Below are 15,182 nucleotides of genomic sequence, written 5' to 3'. Positions count from 1 at the left end.
GAGTATATATTATTGTATATATTGTATTGTTGTTGTATATATTGTTATTATATATATTGTTGTTTATAAATAGTATTTTACTATATTTTAGCTAATTAAATCAGTGTTAAAAATTACAGAATTCAACGTCCGTACGTATACACATCTTAGATATCCTGCTCGTCCCCTGGCGCTCGACACAGAGATCGTCTTTCTGAGCGAGAAATTCCAGCTACCGTCAATCCCGTTTCATCCGGGATTATCCTGGATTTACGCGGGATACCGAGATAACGTGGGAGCTCAAGTCTGGATAACCGAACCAGGATAGCAGAAACTCGCCGGGGTAAATATCCGGGATTATCCTCTCGGCGCGACGGTCGGGGTGTGATATAGACAAAGCACACGTGTTTCTTGACTTCGAAATAGTTTGGGATCTTCCCCCTACATTATGTGGAACATATGGTGACAGGAAGGCATAAATCAGACTAGAGATATACTATATTTAATATGTCTTTGTTTTCGATGCTCACACATATTTACACCAATATTTTATATTCATTAAGTTTTTTTTTCATCGCGAGATAAACATTCATCGTTTAAGTAAAAAAGTTGCAAATAGGACTAATGCTGGGTAATTAAAATTAATATTCACATTGATACAATAAGTATATTCTTATTTACAAATCACTAACTCTGTATCTAATAATTTTTTTGTCATACGATGTTGTTATACTTGTTAATATTGGCGCTAATAAGACAAGGTCTGAAAAGTCCCTGACCAAACACATAGATGGCGCTAGTTTTATTGCATTCACTGCTTTTTCAGTTAGCACTAACCTTCAAAAGAAAGCTGTTAAAATTTCATGAATTTCTACTCATAAAATTGTGAGTTATTGTGCTAAGAGTGACAATACTTTTGTGATTTTCAAAACAATGGATCAAAAACAATTTCGTGTTTTAATTTTACACTGCTTCTTGATGAGAAGAAATACCGTTCAAGCGAAGCAAGTGTTATAAGGACTCCGCTCCATCAGAAACAACAATAAAAAGTTGCTGACTTCAAACTTGGTCGCAGGGACACCAATGATGCAGAACGCAGCGGACGTGTAAATAAAGTAATAATAACACCAGAAAACATCAAAAAAGTCAATAGTATCGTTTTAAATGATCGAGAACTGAAGTTTTGAGAGTTAGCTAACATCGTAAACATATCAAAAGAACATAATGGTTTTATATTGCATGAGCATTTGACTATGAGAAAGCTCTACTCAAAGTAGGTGTCGCGTTTGATCACTGTTGACCAAAAACGTGTTGATAATTCTGAGCACTGTTTGGCCATATTTAAACGTAAGAAACTGTAATATTTGCGTCGATCACTTCGGAATCAAAATGATCGTCATTTCAGTGGATAGCAACTGGTAGCAAGCCTATATTGCGGAAAAAGATTGAAATGTTAGAGCGTCGCTGGAATAATTATGTGGTTTTTGATGGAGATTACGTTGCTGAATAAAGTCAATTTTGAACAAAAAACGTTTTCGCATTTTCTTTGTTACGCCCTGGGACTTTTCAGCCCATGTGTTAGAATATGCTATTTTTAAAAAGTCCTTATTTACCGTCCGTTATTTATCGTTGAGACTGAAAGAGTTCCAAGAAACAAAAATAAGATGGCAACGTGCGGCCATTATCGGATAAGAGGTTGACTTTGGTTCTGTTACTCATTATTGCGGCATTGGAATGGTTAGAGGACAACTAAATGACATTTTCAATATGTGTGCTAGACATTTTCCTTCCTTTTGAATCTTTCTCTCTTTTTTTAATGGTAGATCTATTAAAAGTGTCATTTCAAATTATATAGGTAGATTTTTATAAATTTTGTAACGTATGATCAAATATTCTCATATAATGTAACTACGTCTTGCTTGTATATTAATGCAAGTACAACAGAATAGTAGTAATTAATGAATTTATAAAATAAGATTTTACTAGGCATATCGAATGATAGATTATAATAAAAAATTATAATAACATTTCCGATACTACATTACATTTTTTCTTAAACACCAAAATTCTCTGTTTAAACTACTTAAAACAACATAATTTAGTCAACTCGGTGATACAATATTCTTTTAAATTATTAATTAAGTATTAATTAAGACTTAAAATACGAATAGCAAAAATGCGATATTGTTTCAAATGACGATATTAGTGACTATGATATTAGATAACTTACATTATTTCGCAGATAATTAATTAACCTATCAAATTAATCTAGAAAAAAAATATCCAGAAATGCCTTAGAAAAACGACAACCTTTAAAGACTTCGTTAATGCCACGAAAAAACCTTTCAAGAAACAAAAGATCAAGGCACCACTTTAACTAGAACTTATCACCTTTGTTATATGCCAACGGGCCCGTACTTTCTTTATTTTTGTTTATGACGGTCCTAGTATGAACTCTAATAGATAAATGTTGTTTTGTCTATTATGACGAAAATTGTGGTTACATTTCTATTATATATAGCTAGAAACATCGATAATTTATTTCAGTTCATTAGAAATTTCGGTTTTGTTTTGTATCGATTGGTACTCTCGATATGCCTAATTTCAACCACTTTGTGAGGGATTCTGTCTCGAATCAATTGTCGGATTACGCGGAAAAACACGAGGTTTGTCGGGAGTTTGAGTTTTTTAGTGGTTTTAGGAAACTAACTGTAATTTACAGGGCGAACAAACGTCCATAACCACCGGTTCGGGAAATCCAGTAGGAGAGAAAGACGCTAGTTTGACGGTAGGCTACCATGGACCTACTCTGCTCCAAGACGTGATGCTTCTCGATGATCTCAGTCATTTCACAAAGGAACGCAATCCGGAACGCGTGGTTCATGCCAAAGGTGCCGGAGCTTTCGGATATTTTGAAGTGACTCACGACATCACCCAGTATACGGCGGCAAAACCCTTTTCTGAATTGGGTAAAAGAACACCGATTGCTGTAAGGTATGAAAAAAAATTTTTTTCGTTTTAAAAAATATTTCTATTTTTAAAAAGTCCTTATTTACCGTCCGTTATTTATCGTTGAGACTGAAAGAGTTCCAAGAAACAAAAATAAGATGGCAACGTGCGGCCATTATCGGATAAGAGGTTGACTTTGGTTCTGTTACTCATTATTGCGGCATTGGAATGGTTAGAGGACAACTAAATGACATTTTCAATATGTGTGCTAGACATTTTCCTTCCTTTTGAATCTTTCTCTCTTTTTTTAATGGTAGATCTATTAAAAGTGTCATTTCAAATTATATAGGTAGATTTTTATAAATTTTGTAACGTATGATCAAATATTCTCATATAATGTAACTACGTCTTGCTTGTATATTAATGCAAGTACAACAGAATAGTAGTAATTAATGAATTTATAAAATAAGATTTTACTAGGCATATCGAATGATAGATTATAATAAAAAATTATAATAACATTTCCGATACTACATTACATTTTTTCTTAAACACCAAAATTCTCTGTTTAAACTACTTAAAACAACATAATTTAGTCAACTCGGTGATACAATATTCTTTTAAATTATTAATTAAGTATTAATTAAGACTTAAAATACGAATAGCAAAAATGCGATATTGTTTCAAATGACGATATTAGTGACTATGATATTAGATAACTTACATTATTTCGCAGATAATTAATTAACCTATCAAATTAATCTAGAAAAAAAATATCCAGAAATGCCTTAGAAAAACGACAACCTTTAAAGACTTCGTTAATGCCACGAAAAAACCTTTCAAGAAACAAAAGATCAAGGCACCACTTTAACTAGAACTTATCACCTTTGTTATATGCCAACGGGCCCGTACTTTCTTTATTTTTGTTTATGACGGTCCTAGTATGAACTCTAATAGATAAATGTTGTTTTGTCTATTATGACGAAAATTGTGGTTACATTTCTATTATATATAGCTAGAAACATCGATAATTTATTTCAGTTCATTAGAAATTTCGGTTTTGTTTTGTATCGATTGGTACTCTCGATATGCCTAATTTCAACCACTTTGTGAGGGATTCTGTCTCGAATCAATTGTCGGATTACGCGGAAAAACACGAGGTTTGTCGGGAGTTTGAGTTTTTTAGTGGTTTTAGGAAACTAACTGTAATTTACAGGGCGAACAAACGTCCATAACCACCGGTTCGGGAAATCCAGTAGGAGAGAAAGACGCTAGTTTGACGGTAGGCTACCATGGACCTACTCTGCTCCAAGACGTGATGCTTCTCGATGATCTCAGTCATTTCACAAAGGAACGCAATCCGGAACGCGTGGTTCATGCCAAAGGTGCCGGAGCTTTCGGATATTTTGAAGTGACTCACGACATCACCCAGTATACGGCGGCAAAACCCTTTTCTGAATTGGGTAAAAGAACACCGATTGCTGTAAGGTATGAAAAAAAATTTTTTTCGTTTTAAAAAAGCTTTTATTGGGAAATATTGGTGCAAAATATTTTCCATAATTTTGTATAACTTTTTCCTATCATTCGACATGACATGGCGCTACCATACAAAAGAACGACGTTGATTTTGTAACCACACAATCATCGATCTATTTTCGCACGCCTTCGGCATTTGATTAACCGTGTGCTAATAGTGTGATTAACATCTTATGCTATCTCGATCAGAACAAATCTTGCCGGTTTGGTGGCGCAGTGGTAAAGCCGCAGGTTTGCGATTGTCCTAGGCAAGGGTGTAAAATCCGACAAGGAAAATGATCCCAGTCACGCCAATAACCAGGCTGGGTAAGACCGGATATCTTCTGGGATGATTTCTAAAGTTGGTCACCCGCCAGTCGACAGGCTTAATGCTGAGGACCGTGGTTTGGAGCCCACGTTAAACTGTAGGTCCAGTCCAGATAAACCCATAGTTGGTAAAAGGAGACTTTAAAATATATTAAAAAAAAAAGAACAAATCTTAGTCAGAAAGAAAAACTACATTTAGGGCAATTTTAAATGTCTGAGCTGGATTTTCGCCTAAGTCTTACAATTCTTCGAGGTTGTTTGGTCCTCCAGTCCGTTTTTTGTCATTTTTTAATTACATTGCTACTGGTGGTTGTCGACTAACGACTAATCTATATCTAATCTATATTAACTGTTTAGGTATTAACAATGCTGTGTTCTATTAAATTCACCTTACTACACTACACTATACAAGATCAAATGGTTTTATTCTTTTGATTCTCTGTCTTGTTCTGGTGTTATTCAAGAGTTGTATTACTACGATATTGACATGAGAATGGAATTTCTCCTCGTGTCTTCTTGCGATTCTCTTTATTTCCTAAGTAACAGTCCTATAGTTTATGGTTACACTTACTAGCTTTCTTAGGACTTTGTTCTGGAAAACATGTGTTATAGTTGTATTAAATGTGTATTATAGCATTGTTTTTCGCAGAACATCCCCATAATTGAATATAATTGAATAATAGTAATTAATTATGTGTATTGAAAATTGTTATTTGCTTCTATTTACCAATTCATTTTCTTATATTTCAATTCCAGTTATTTTCTTTTCTTTAATACGTTCCTTTCAGCAAAACTTTTTAAATCAAATTCTTTGCTATTGACATGAAAACCATTACTTTTAAATAGTTCAAACCAAAACCAACTTCTGGGATATGACAATTAGCACCACCATAAGTGTTCGGTAGTCTTCGGCAGCAGATTTCTTCAAATAAAGCAATACAAATAACATAAATAACATCTATATATACTGAATAACTCAATAATACTAAATGTAGGATTAATTTAACGTCGAGAAATAGGAAAACCATCAAATTTAACAATTAGACTGGGTTGTTTAAGAGTTGTTTACATTGATACTTCACCTTTTCACTAATTCACTATTAATAATTTCACTGACCAAAATCATTCATGATTACACGCAAACTTCTAATAAAAAAGAAACATATGAAATACTATATATTTATCAACTGTTTTATATTTACTCAAAATAAGACCTTTATGGCACACTATTAAGACTACTCCGAGATGTTTTTTTATCTGATAGTTGAAGATAAATCTATTTAATAGCCACTTTAAAACGGACATATACTTTAACTTTATCTTTTGATGGTATAGCATGTTACACATCTTGATGAAATAAAATATTAAAATATAGTAAAATTCTAGTAGTTTAATTATATTATTGAGAGTTTCATTGCAGAGTTTTTTTTAATATTAATAGTATCTATAATTTTTTTGTTAATTATATCTTTCATTAGATATGCTTAGTATAATCGTAATTAACTTAAACTTAATTAATATATTACTAATATTCTGTTGTACTTGCATTAATACAAAGCAAGGCGAGTATGGGATTAATACATCGGTATGTATTTCCCAAAATAATATAAAGCTAATCTATATACTTAAGCTAAAGTTAAGAATACACTTATACATTAAACAAGTTCTTGTGGTTTTGTTCACTTCAATCCTCTGCTTTCTTGCGTTTTGTCCAGTAGCTGTATTACTTCCATGTTGGTGTAATTTAGTAATTTTATTTCATGTTTTAATGAAAATCTTAGATCACTTATCCATTTGATTTCCAGGTCTTCTTTTTTGTTGCCCGACAATCGCGAAAAGGCACGTGTTCATAAGTTTTTTAAGATTGTATTCGTTCGACAAATGTAAAACGCAGCTTTCAGGTTTTTAATTTTTTACAATTTGGTAGGAACACTTATAATGAAAAATACTTGTTTGGGTTTATGGCCTCTTGTTGACTCTCGACCAGCAATTAATAATGATATCAAAGACCGCGACAATATTTTAATTATAATTTTGAGCTCTAAGAAAATATCTGCCAGAATTACGTCAAATACCCAGCAGAAAAAATATATACAGATTATACTAATTTTTTTTGTACATATGTCATCAAGATTTTTAATGTATCGTGGAATCAGACATTATTTTCCTTATAATTTCATTCTAGTTAGAAAGAGACACAATACTGTCTGATAAGTTCAAATGTGTAACCGAACTAGCCTGCCACGGTTGTCCGGTTGTCCAACTGGTTGTATAAACCGGCAAACGTTATTTTAATGCTTTGCTTGTTTTAATAAATTTCAAATCGCTGCTTGTTATTACTCTTATTGAAAATTCCGAAGCCAAACACAACAGATCAGTGACCGTCTCTAATCAGTGACCTTGAACAGGAACGAGATAATAGAGGCCTTCTCTTGCCAGTAAAATTCGTTATTCGTTATGTGAGTATATAATTATTATATGATAACTGTAGGAAATCGTATTGTAGAATGTTAAAGATTTATGTGCATAGATATGTGTGTAATTGTCCAGAATATACATGAGGCATTTGGTTAAGATGTGTCAGGAGAGAAAGAATTGTAACTCTTTTGCAGACACGGCAAATGCATTAAGGAGGATGCAGTGATTAAATCTAGTTTTATCAAGAAAGATGTATACAGGTATTAACAGAATGAACTAAGGAGAATTACAGTGATTTCAAAATGTCTTTATAAGGAAACACTGTACCGAAGGACACAAGCACTAAGCGTAAAAGGTGAATATGCTCTCTAATGAAAGTAAAACATATTACTTGGATATACAATTGTTAATTAGGTGGATAGGCTTCCAGGAGATACAGCTGCAAATGCGCCTAGAACTCTAACTTATACTTATACTATAATACTAAAATAAATTACAATTGATAACGGTATTTTTGCTTAATTATTTTATTTAGACTATAATTTTGTTGCATGTCAAAGCCCAACTGAATTATAACTCAGTTGATAGATATAACTGAGTTGATACGGCAACATTGCGACGTTTTGACGTCACACATTTAGATGACGTATGTACAAAATAACTTTGGGTACTCTATAGTTTCATATCAAATAACCACTGTCGTAAATAATTTTCTTTATGTTTAGATTTTCTACTGTTGCTGGCGAACGAGGATATCCGGATACGGTTCGAGATGTTCGAGGGTTCGCTGTCAAGTTTTACACGGAGGACGGGATTTGGGATATTGTAGGAAACAACACGCCCGTTTTCTTTGTCAAGGACGCGGCCCTGTTCTCCAGTTTCATTCACGTGTTGAAAAGGTAGATACTAATCGCTGTATCAAAACCGCCGTGTATCGATTAGTGGTTTTACGTTTTAGAAATCCGGTGACGAACGTTCGAGTAGACTACGATATGTTTTGGGATTTCGTGTCACTTAGAAAGGAAACCACCCACCAAACACTGATTACATTCTCGGACAGAGGTATACCGCGGTCGTACCGTCACATGCATGGATACGGGTCCCATACATACTCGTTCATAAACGCGCAAGGCGTTCTCCATTGGGTTAAATATCACTTCATCACTAATCAAGGTAAAATATTAATAACGTAAGCATCCAAAAATAATTTAGCATAGTAGCAAATTGTTTTCTCTCTTCTTCGCGTAAATTAATGCGCAAAGATGAGTGTTTATTTTAATTATTAATAATATATATATATATATATATATATATATATTTAAAGCTGTTAAATCAATACGATATGGTGAAAATAATTATAAATTAGATGGAAATGACTTACTAAATCGTATGCCTGGTTTTGGACAATTCTGATTATTATACACACGATACGAATTCTACTGTTCTCGCTGCATTCTGAGTCTGATAATTCTGCTATAAGTTCTGTAGTTAATTCTGCTTAGTTGCAAATTTGTCGTCCATTCTTCAAATCTCTAGTAACTTGTTTCTAATCATCTTGTTAATTATTTCTTGTCAACTCTCTTCTTAATTATTCTACTAAGGATTTTACCAATTCTGTATTCGATACATTTTCTTGCAAATTCTGATTCTCGTTTTCGATACACCGTGTTGTACCGCTGAAGCTCCTCCCTCGGGTTCTTGGTGGTGTTTGAGAAGGCCTGTTCATGAAATCCTTTTCTGTGTCCTGATTAGTTCAGAATATCGGGGTGGGAAAGACTCTTCCAGCTAGTAACTTCTCACGCCGATAGAACTCGTACATTTAGACTCTTAAGGAATTCTCGAAAATGCGACGACCTTCTTGATGTTTATGGTTATAGTCGCCATGGAAGATCCTCTACCAGGTCTAACTTCTGAAACGCTTCGTCTAGCCTCGATACTTGAAACCACATTATCCGATATACTCGACAAGGAGCCAATGAGATATCCTCTTTGCTGGACACGTGTTTTTTGTTTAATCCGTGTCTTTCTTGGTTAGCCTAGTTTCAACAGACATTCGATACAATGCGATATTTCATGTTGTCTCAAGTCATAATTCTTTTCCCATGTCACAATTATTAAAAAACCAGTAAAATAGTCTGTAAAGTTACCGTTCAAAAATATAATAATGTATAGCTTTTTTAAATTAAGTTTAGACGTGGTGAAATGAGCACCGAAAACGGTGAATGCAGTAGACGCCCAAAAGAGGTTTTTACCGACGAAAACATAAAAAATCCACAAAATGATTTTGAATGGCCGTAAATTGAAATTAAATGAAATATCAGACACTCTAAAGATATCAACTGAACGTGTACATCATATCAACACGAATATTTGGGTATGAGAAAGCTCTGTGCAAAGTAGGTGCCGCAACAACAACAACGAGTTGATGATTCGAAGCAGTGTTTGAAGATGATCAAGCGTAATAAACTCGAGTTTTTGCATCGATATGTGACAATGGATGAATTATTTCATTCCGAAGTCTAATCGACAGTCATCCGAGTGGACTGCACACGATGAACCCGCTCCCAAGCGTAGGAAAACGCAACAGTCGGCTGACAAGGTTATGGCGTCTCTATTTTGGGATGCGCATAGAATAATGTTCATTGACTACCTTAGAAAAGGAAGGACCATCAACAGCGACTATTACATAGCGTTATTAGACCGTTTGAAGGACGAAATCGCCGGGAAACGGCCGCATTTCAAGAAAAAGAAAATCCTGCTTCACCAAGACAATGCACCGTGTCACAAGTCAGTTGTAAATGATGGCAAAAATCCATGAATTGGGCTTCGAATTGCTTCCTCATCCATCGTATTCTCTAGATCAGGCCTCCAGCGACTGTTTCCTGTTCCCAGTTATCAAAAGAATGCTCACAGGGAAGACATTTTGGTCGAATGAAGAAATGATCGCCGAAGCTGAGGCCTATTTTGAAGCAAAGGACAAATCGTACTACGAAAATGGTATCGAAAAGTTGAAGGGTCAGTATAATCAGTATAACCCTTGAAGGGAAGAACCGAACTTGGTAACTAAAAGTACACGACTGAAACAGTTGATAGTAAAAAGTAGTAAATTACTAAACAGTCGATAGTCGTTTTTAGTCGATAGTTCCCAACGCTAGTGATGATGATGTACATTTCTTTTGAAATGAAAAATGATACTACTAGATAACTAACTTTGTTTTTTATAGATGTATTAGCATCATAAATTGTATGCACTCATGTACCAATTCACTGGACTCAACGAAAACTATTTTTAATTAACATGTATTATTTATGAATATAATTGATTATTTAGGAATACAAAATATGTCAAGTAAAGACGCCTTGAGGATAGCCGGCGAAGATCCCGATTTCCATACCAGAGATCTGTACAACGCCATTTCAACCGGGGATTACCCGTCGTGGACCTTCTGCATCCAAGTAATGACGCAAGAACAAGCACAGAAGCTCTCGTATGATCCATTCGATTTAACTAAAGTGTGGTTGCACGCCGATTCTCCATTGATACCAGTTGGACGTATCGTCCTGAACAAGAACCCCAGTAACTATTTTGCCGAAATAGAACAGATTGCTATGGATGTAGCTCATTTGATACCAGGTTGTGTGTAATAATTTCTTGAAAATCTCATTTGTCAATTTATACTTATTACAGGAATCGATATATCTCCTGATAGGATGTTGCAGGCTCGTATGTTTGCTTATAGAGACACACATCAATATCGTTTGGGTACCAACTATAACCAGTTATCAGTGAACAGCGCCTACAGAGTTCACAATTACTCACGTGACGGTTATGGTACTGTCGTCAGTCAAGGTGGAGCGCCAAACTATCATCCGAACAGTTTTGAAGGGCCAGTAATCGATAAAAGAGCACGGGCTTTGTCTCCATGTCTACCATTACATGGCGATGCTAAAAGGTACCGAAATCAGCTGCGCAATTTTATTCATATTAATTTCATTTTATTTTACTGATTAGGATTGATAGCGGACACGACGATAACTTCTCTCAAGCTAGACTGTTGTACACCAGAGTACTGAAAGAGGATGAAAGAGATAGACTGGTTGAGAACCTGGTAGACTGGCTAAAACGAACAACAAAAAAAATTCAGAGGAGGGCCATATCCAACTTCGAACAGGTTCATAAAAGTCTGGGTACTAAACTGAGGGAGGCTTTAAATTTGAGTGAGGAGTTCCATATTGAGTTTTAAACATCATTTTATTTTTATATTCACCCATCTTTATTGATATTCATTTATCATACATCATTTATCAGGTACGATGCTTAATAATTCTTATTTTTTCCTAGAAATAAATTTTTATCCGAAAAAAGGATAAATCGTGTACTAATTTTCTGCTCTTTGGTTTGGTGGTTTTTGAGTTCATTGTTGGTGTTCTCTTTGGTTTTCGATTCACATTTTTACTATTACTAGAACTAATGAAACGGTCCTTATTCCTAGATCATTTCCTTCTGTTGTACTCTGGTACTACCCTTCTTTGTTTTTTACTCTCACTTCTTCCTCTATGTCTTTGTGTTCGTTCTTATGTTTCAATTTCTCTATCCTATTCTAATCCCACTTTTCCCCCCTCTCTATCTATGTAGCTCTTTAATTCTTCAAATTTTCTTATTCTTTTCTTACCTTCCATTAATTATAATTTTTGTTTCTTGGTTTTCTTGTTTATTTATGTTTTCCATATTTTTTCCTACACACAATATATTATTAGGTTTGATTTTTTTGTTTCTCTCTCTGCTTTTTCTATCATTTCTCCTTGTCTCTGTATTAGTTGTCTAATTTGTTCTATATAGTTAGTTTGTTTTATATGTTGAGTTTTCATTATTTAACTATTAAATTATTTTAATTTAACAATTGTTTTAACTATTTTTAATAGTTGTATTAGGCCAATTGTGCGTTTAATGCGGCCCGTTGTAACGTTTCTTTTGCTGTAATTGTCTAATTCTTTTTTTATTCTCATACTTCTTTTTATTACATCCCTGTATCCTTTATCAAGTCTGCTTTATTGCCTAGTTGGCTTCTTAGCCATGTAACTAGTAACTTTGTAAGGAATTTCAATTATTATCTACTCTTTCCTATTTTAATAATTACTTGGTAACTGTAAAACTTCTGTAAAGTTTTTTTTTTCGTTATGCCAATACGTGTTACCTAGAAAATGAAGAATTATTAAACATCATATCTGATATCATGAAATATTAGTATCGTATTACTACTATAACACACTGATTAATGTTAGTTTTTTATATTCTTTACAATATTGTATTTATACTATACCCTGATTTGAATACAAAATTTTTACATGAACTTATTTGATTTCATTCTCTTCAGTAATCCAATGTTATAATGATGAAGTGTTTCTTTGCATTATTTAGTTATTTGTCTGAAAAACTATCCTATTCCGACAATGTCAACATTATCGCATTTAACAATGATAGATTAAAGTGTCAATCTCTAAGGTGTAAGAAATGATTTGATAATGAAAAATAATTTTGAAAGGTTAATTAAAAATGTTTCCCAGTAAAATTAAAATAATTTTTTTAAATTTCCCGCTAAAATTTTTTACTACACATTTTTAAATTTCCCGCTAAACATTTTTAAATTTCCCGCCGTAACTAACTGTCATACGGCGCACGCGTAAGCGCCCTCACACGGGGATTCCGAGCGTAACTTAGAACCAATTTTAAGATAGGAGATGCGCTTCTAAGTTTCTTTATTCTATGGTTCATTGAGTACGATCAGCACTTTCGTGTCTTAATTATAATCACTATTATTTGATTGTAATGTATCTTCATTCTCAAAATTGTTGTGTATCCAGTGCATACGCGGATATAAAATAGCTAGACGTCGTTTTCCTTGGAAGAAACAACACATATTAGCTAGATTAAAGATTTGTATGTGTGACTTAGCATTGTTTTTATCTGGTACGTATACAATTATTTATATAGAGGATTTGTGTTCATATATATTGTTATTTACAGGAATACAACAGAAGAAATTATAACAATATTACTCACACTTTATATACTACATAAAAGTTTTGTAATCCTTTAAAAAGTTGTTTGTAAAGTGCCATCAATTAAAAACTTACTTATAATTAATATATCAGCTTAAGGCTCCTTAACCGAGATAATATAATCTACGAGAATATTAAAAAAATACATTAATATAAAATAAAATAATACAATTTTTGGATCAACAAGATGAGCTTGATTTTATAGACAAGAGATTATGAGATCATTACTGTTTTATTATATTGTTAATATATTCTTCAGCTGTCTCTTTAGCTCCTTGATTTTACCATAATAAGAAGACAACAGTAATTTTGATATATATATCATACATTTTAATTTTTTGTTTCTGTTTTTTAAAGTATTATTTTTTGGTATGTTTTCTCCATACAATTTAACCGTTTTAATTATCCGTTCCACAATTTTCATAACATTTTGATTTTTATTGATTTAATTATATTTACTTATATTTTAGCTTCTTGATATTTTATAATATTTGTATTTATATAGAATTCTATTTTTAATAAATTGTATGGAAGAATTACATTTAGGTTTTATTTCGAATTTAATTGGTCAGTAGAATGACCGTGACGTCAGGGGTTCGTCACGTGAAGCGTATGAAATCTTTAACCAATAAAATGATTTTCTAATAAAATATTTTCTTTACAGGTCCCTGTAATGATAATTTAAACTAACCAATGAAATTCAGCGAATACTATGTACAACGTGGGATAAAAGTCCGGCTACCATTTTGATTGCCTAGAAAGTTGCTCAAAGAAAAGATAAGTATGTTTGGATTTTAATAAAAAGTTGATTTGGTCTCTAAATTTTTTTTCGTTATGATTGAAAAATTACATCGGCTAAATGGTGACCGCGATTCACTATGCAACTTTCGGCTCTTTTAAAGGCTTTTTCATGACAGCCTGCAACATCTAAGGCCGAATTTCTTCAATTTCGTGACAAATATTGTCTTTAAGATGTTGAATCGTTTAGGGCTTATTTACATAAACTTTTGATGTTAAAAAAAACCCATTAAATGTCTGGAGCTGTTAAATTCGTGGAAAAACGTCATTAAATAATTGAATTGGTGAACGAGCTGTGTGTGTTGTGGTCCCATCTTGCTGAAACCACATGTCCTCTAGTCCTTGCTCTTCCATTTCAGACACAAGAAAATTTCGAATCATATCTTAGTAACGTTCAGCAGTAACAGTAACTGCAACATTTTGGTCATTTTCAAAAAAATAAGGACCAATGATATCTCCAGCATGAATACCACACCATACAGTTGTTTTTAGAGGATGCAATGTTTCATGAATTAATTGACGATTCTGTGTTCCCCAAACCCGACTGTTCTGTTTATTGACGTGGTTACTGAGAAGAAAATGGGCTTCATCGCTCATTATCAATTTAGACAGAAAATCTTCGATTTCACCAGACAGCATTAGGATTGCATTACTGTACTCAACTGGTTGATCAGGATCTCTCGGTAGCAATTTTTGGACGAATTGAATTTTGTACGGGAACATTTTCAAATCAGTTTTTAAAATTCGCCTTAAATTGCGTGCAGAAATGTGTAACTGGGAATCACGTCTCCGAATTAATGTTTCTGGAGACTCTGCAACACTAGAGACACCAGAGACAACATAATAGTTAAAGCGAAACTGAGCTAAAGGTCACATAACCAAGATGGCGCGTAATCAAAATGGTAGTGGGACTTTTGCCCCACATGTTATTAATCTATGACTTCAACCAACTTTATTTCCAACCAAGATGAAGTGATCCGTCATAATATTTCGCAAAATAATGGATCTTTTACAGATTCAATTAGGTATTTATAGTTCAAAACTTTCAAAAAATCAAGAATTGTTTTTATTGAAGTAAATACTTAAATTATAATAGAATGACCATGTTAATTAACCTACAACAAATCACTGCAAAT

At 33.4% G+C, this 15,182-nt stretch overlaps 2 protein-coding genes and 1 pseudogene across 3 annotated transcripts in view; 2 read left to right on the top strand and 1 right to left on the bottom strand.

The window, feature by feature from the left end:
* LOC143190722 (xaa-Pro aminopeptidase ApepP) overlaps positions 1 to 15,182 on the bottom strand; it is a 94,398-nt gene that overhangs the window by 50,731 nt on the left and 28,485 nt on the right. The window lies entirely within an intron of this gene.
* On the top strand, positions 2,094 to 3,799 carry LOC143201268 (catalase pseudogene; annotated as a pseudogene).
* On the top strand, positions 3,611 to 12,533 carry LOC143200220 (catalase). The gene is made up of 7 exons (XM_076410620.1): positions 3,611 to 4,088; positions 4,145 to 4,416; positions 7,914 to 8,087; positions 8,147 to 8,361; positions 10,520 to 10,822; positions 10,877 to 11,141; positions 11,201 to 12,533. The coding sequence occupies exons 1-7, from the start codon at positions 4,017 to 4,019 to the stop codon at positions 11,430 to 11,432; spliced, it is 1,533 nt and encodes a 510-aa protein (XP_076266735.1). The 5' UTR covers positions 3,611 to 4,016; the 3' UTR covers positions 11,433 to 12,533.

This window comes from Rhynchophorus ferrugineus, unplaced genomic scaffold (genome assembly GCF_030347505.1).
Source record: "Rhynchophorus ferrugineus isolate W39M unplaced genomic scaffold, kcgeb_rfMv2 rfM1, whole genome shotgun sequence".
NCBI lineage: Eukaryota > Metazoa > Arthropoda > Insecta > Coleoptera > Curculionidae > Rhynchophorus > Rhynchophorus ferrugineus.
Note: the sequence above shows the minus strand (reverse complement) of the source record. Positions and strands in the feature narration are given on the sequence as shown.

Excerpts from the sequence above, each read along its gene's own strand:
- LOC143200220 (XM_076410620.1), top strand. The coding sequence starts at position 4,017 with ATGCCTAATTTCAACCACTTTGTGAGGGATTCTGTCTCGAATCAATTG. Across the intron at positions 8,362-10,519 it reads TCACTTCATCACTAATCAAG|GAATACAAAATATGTCAAGT; the intron begins GTAAAATATTAA and ends TTGATTATTTAG. Across the intron at positions 11,142-11,200 it reads TTACATGGCGATGCTAAAAG|GATTGATAGCGGACACGACG; the intron begins GTACCGAAATCA and ends TTTACTGATTAG.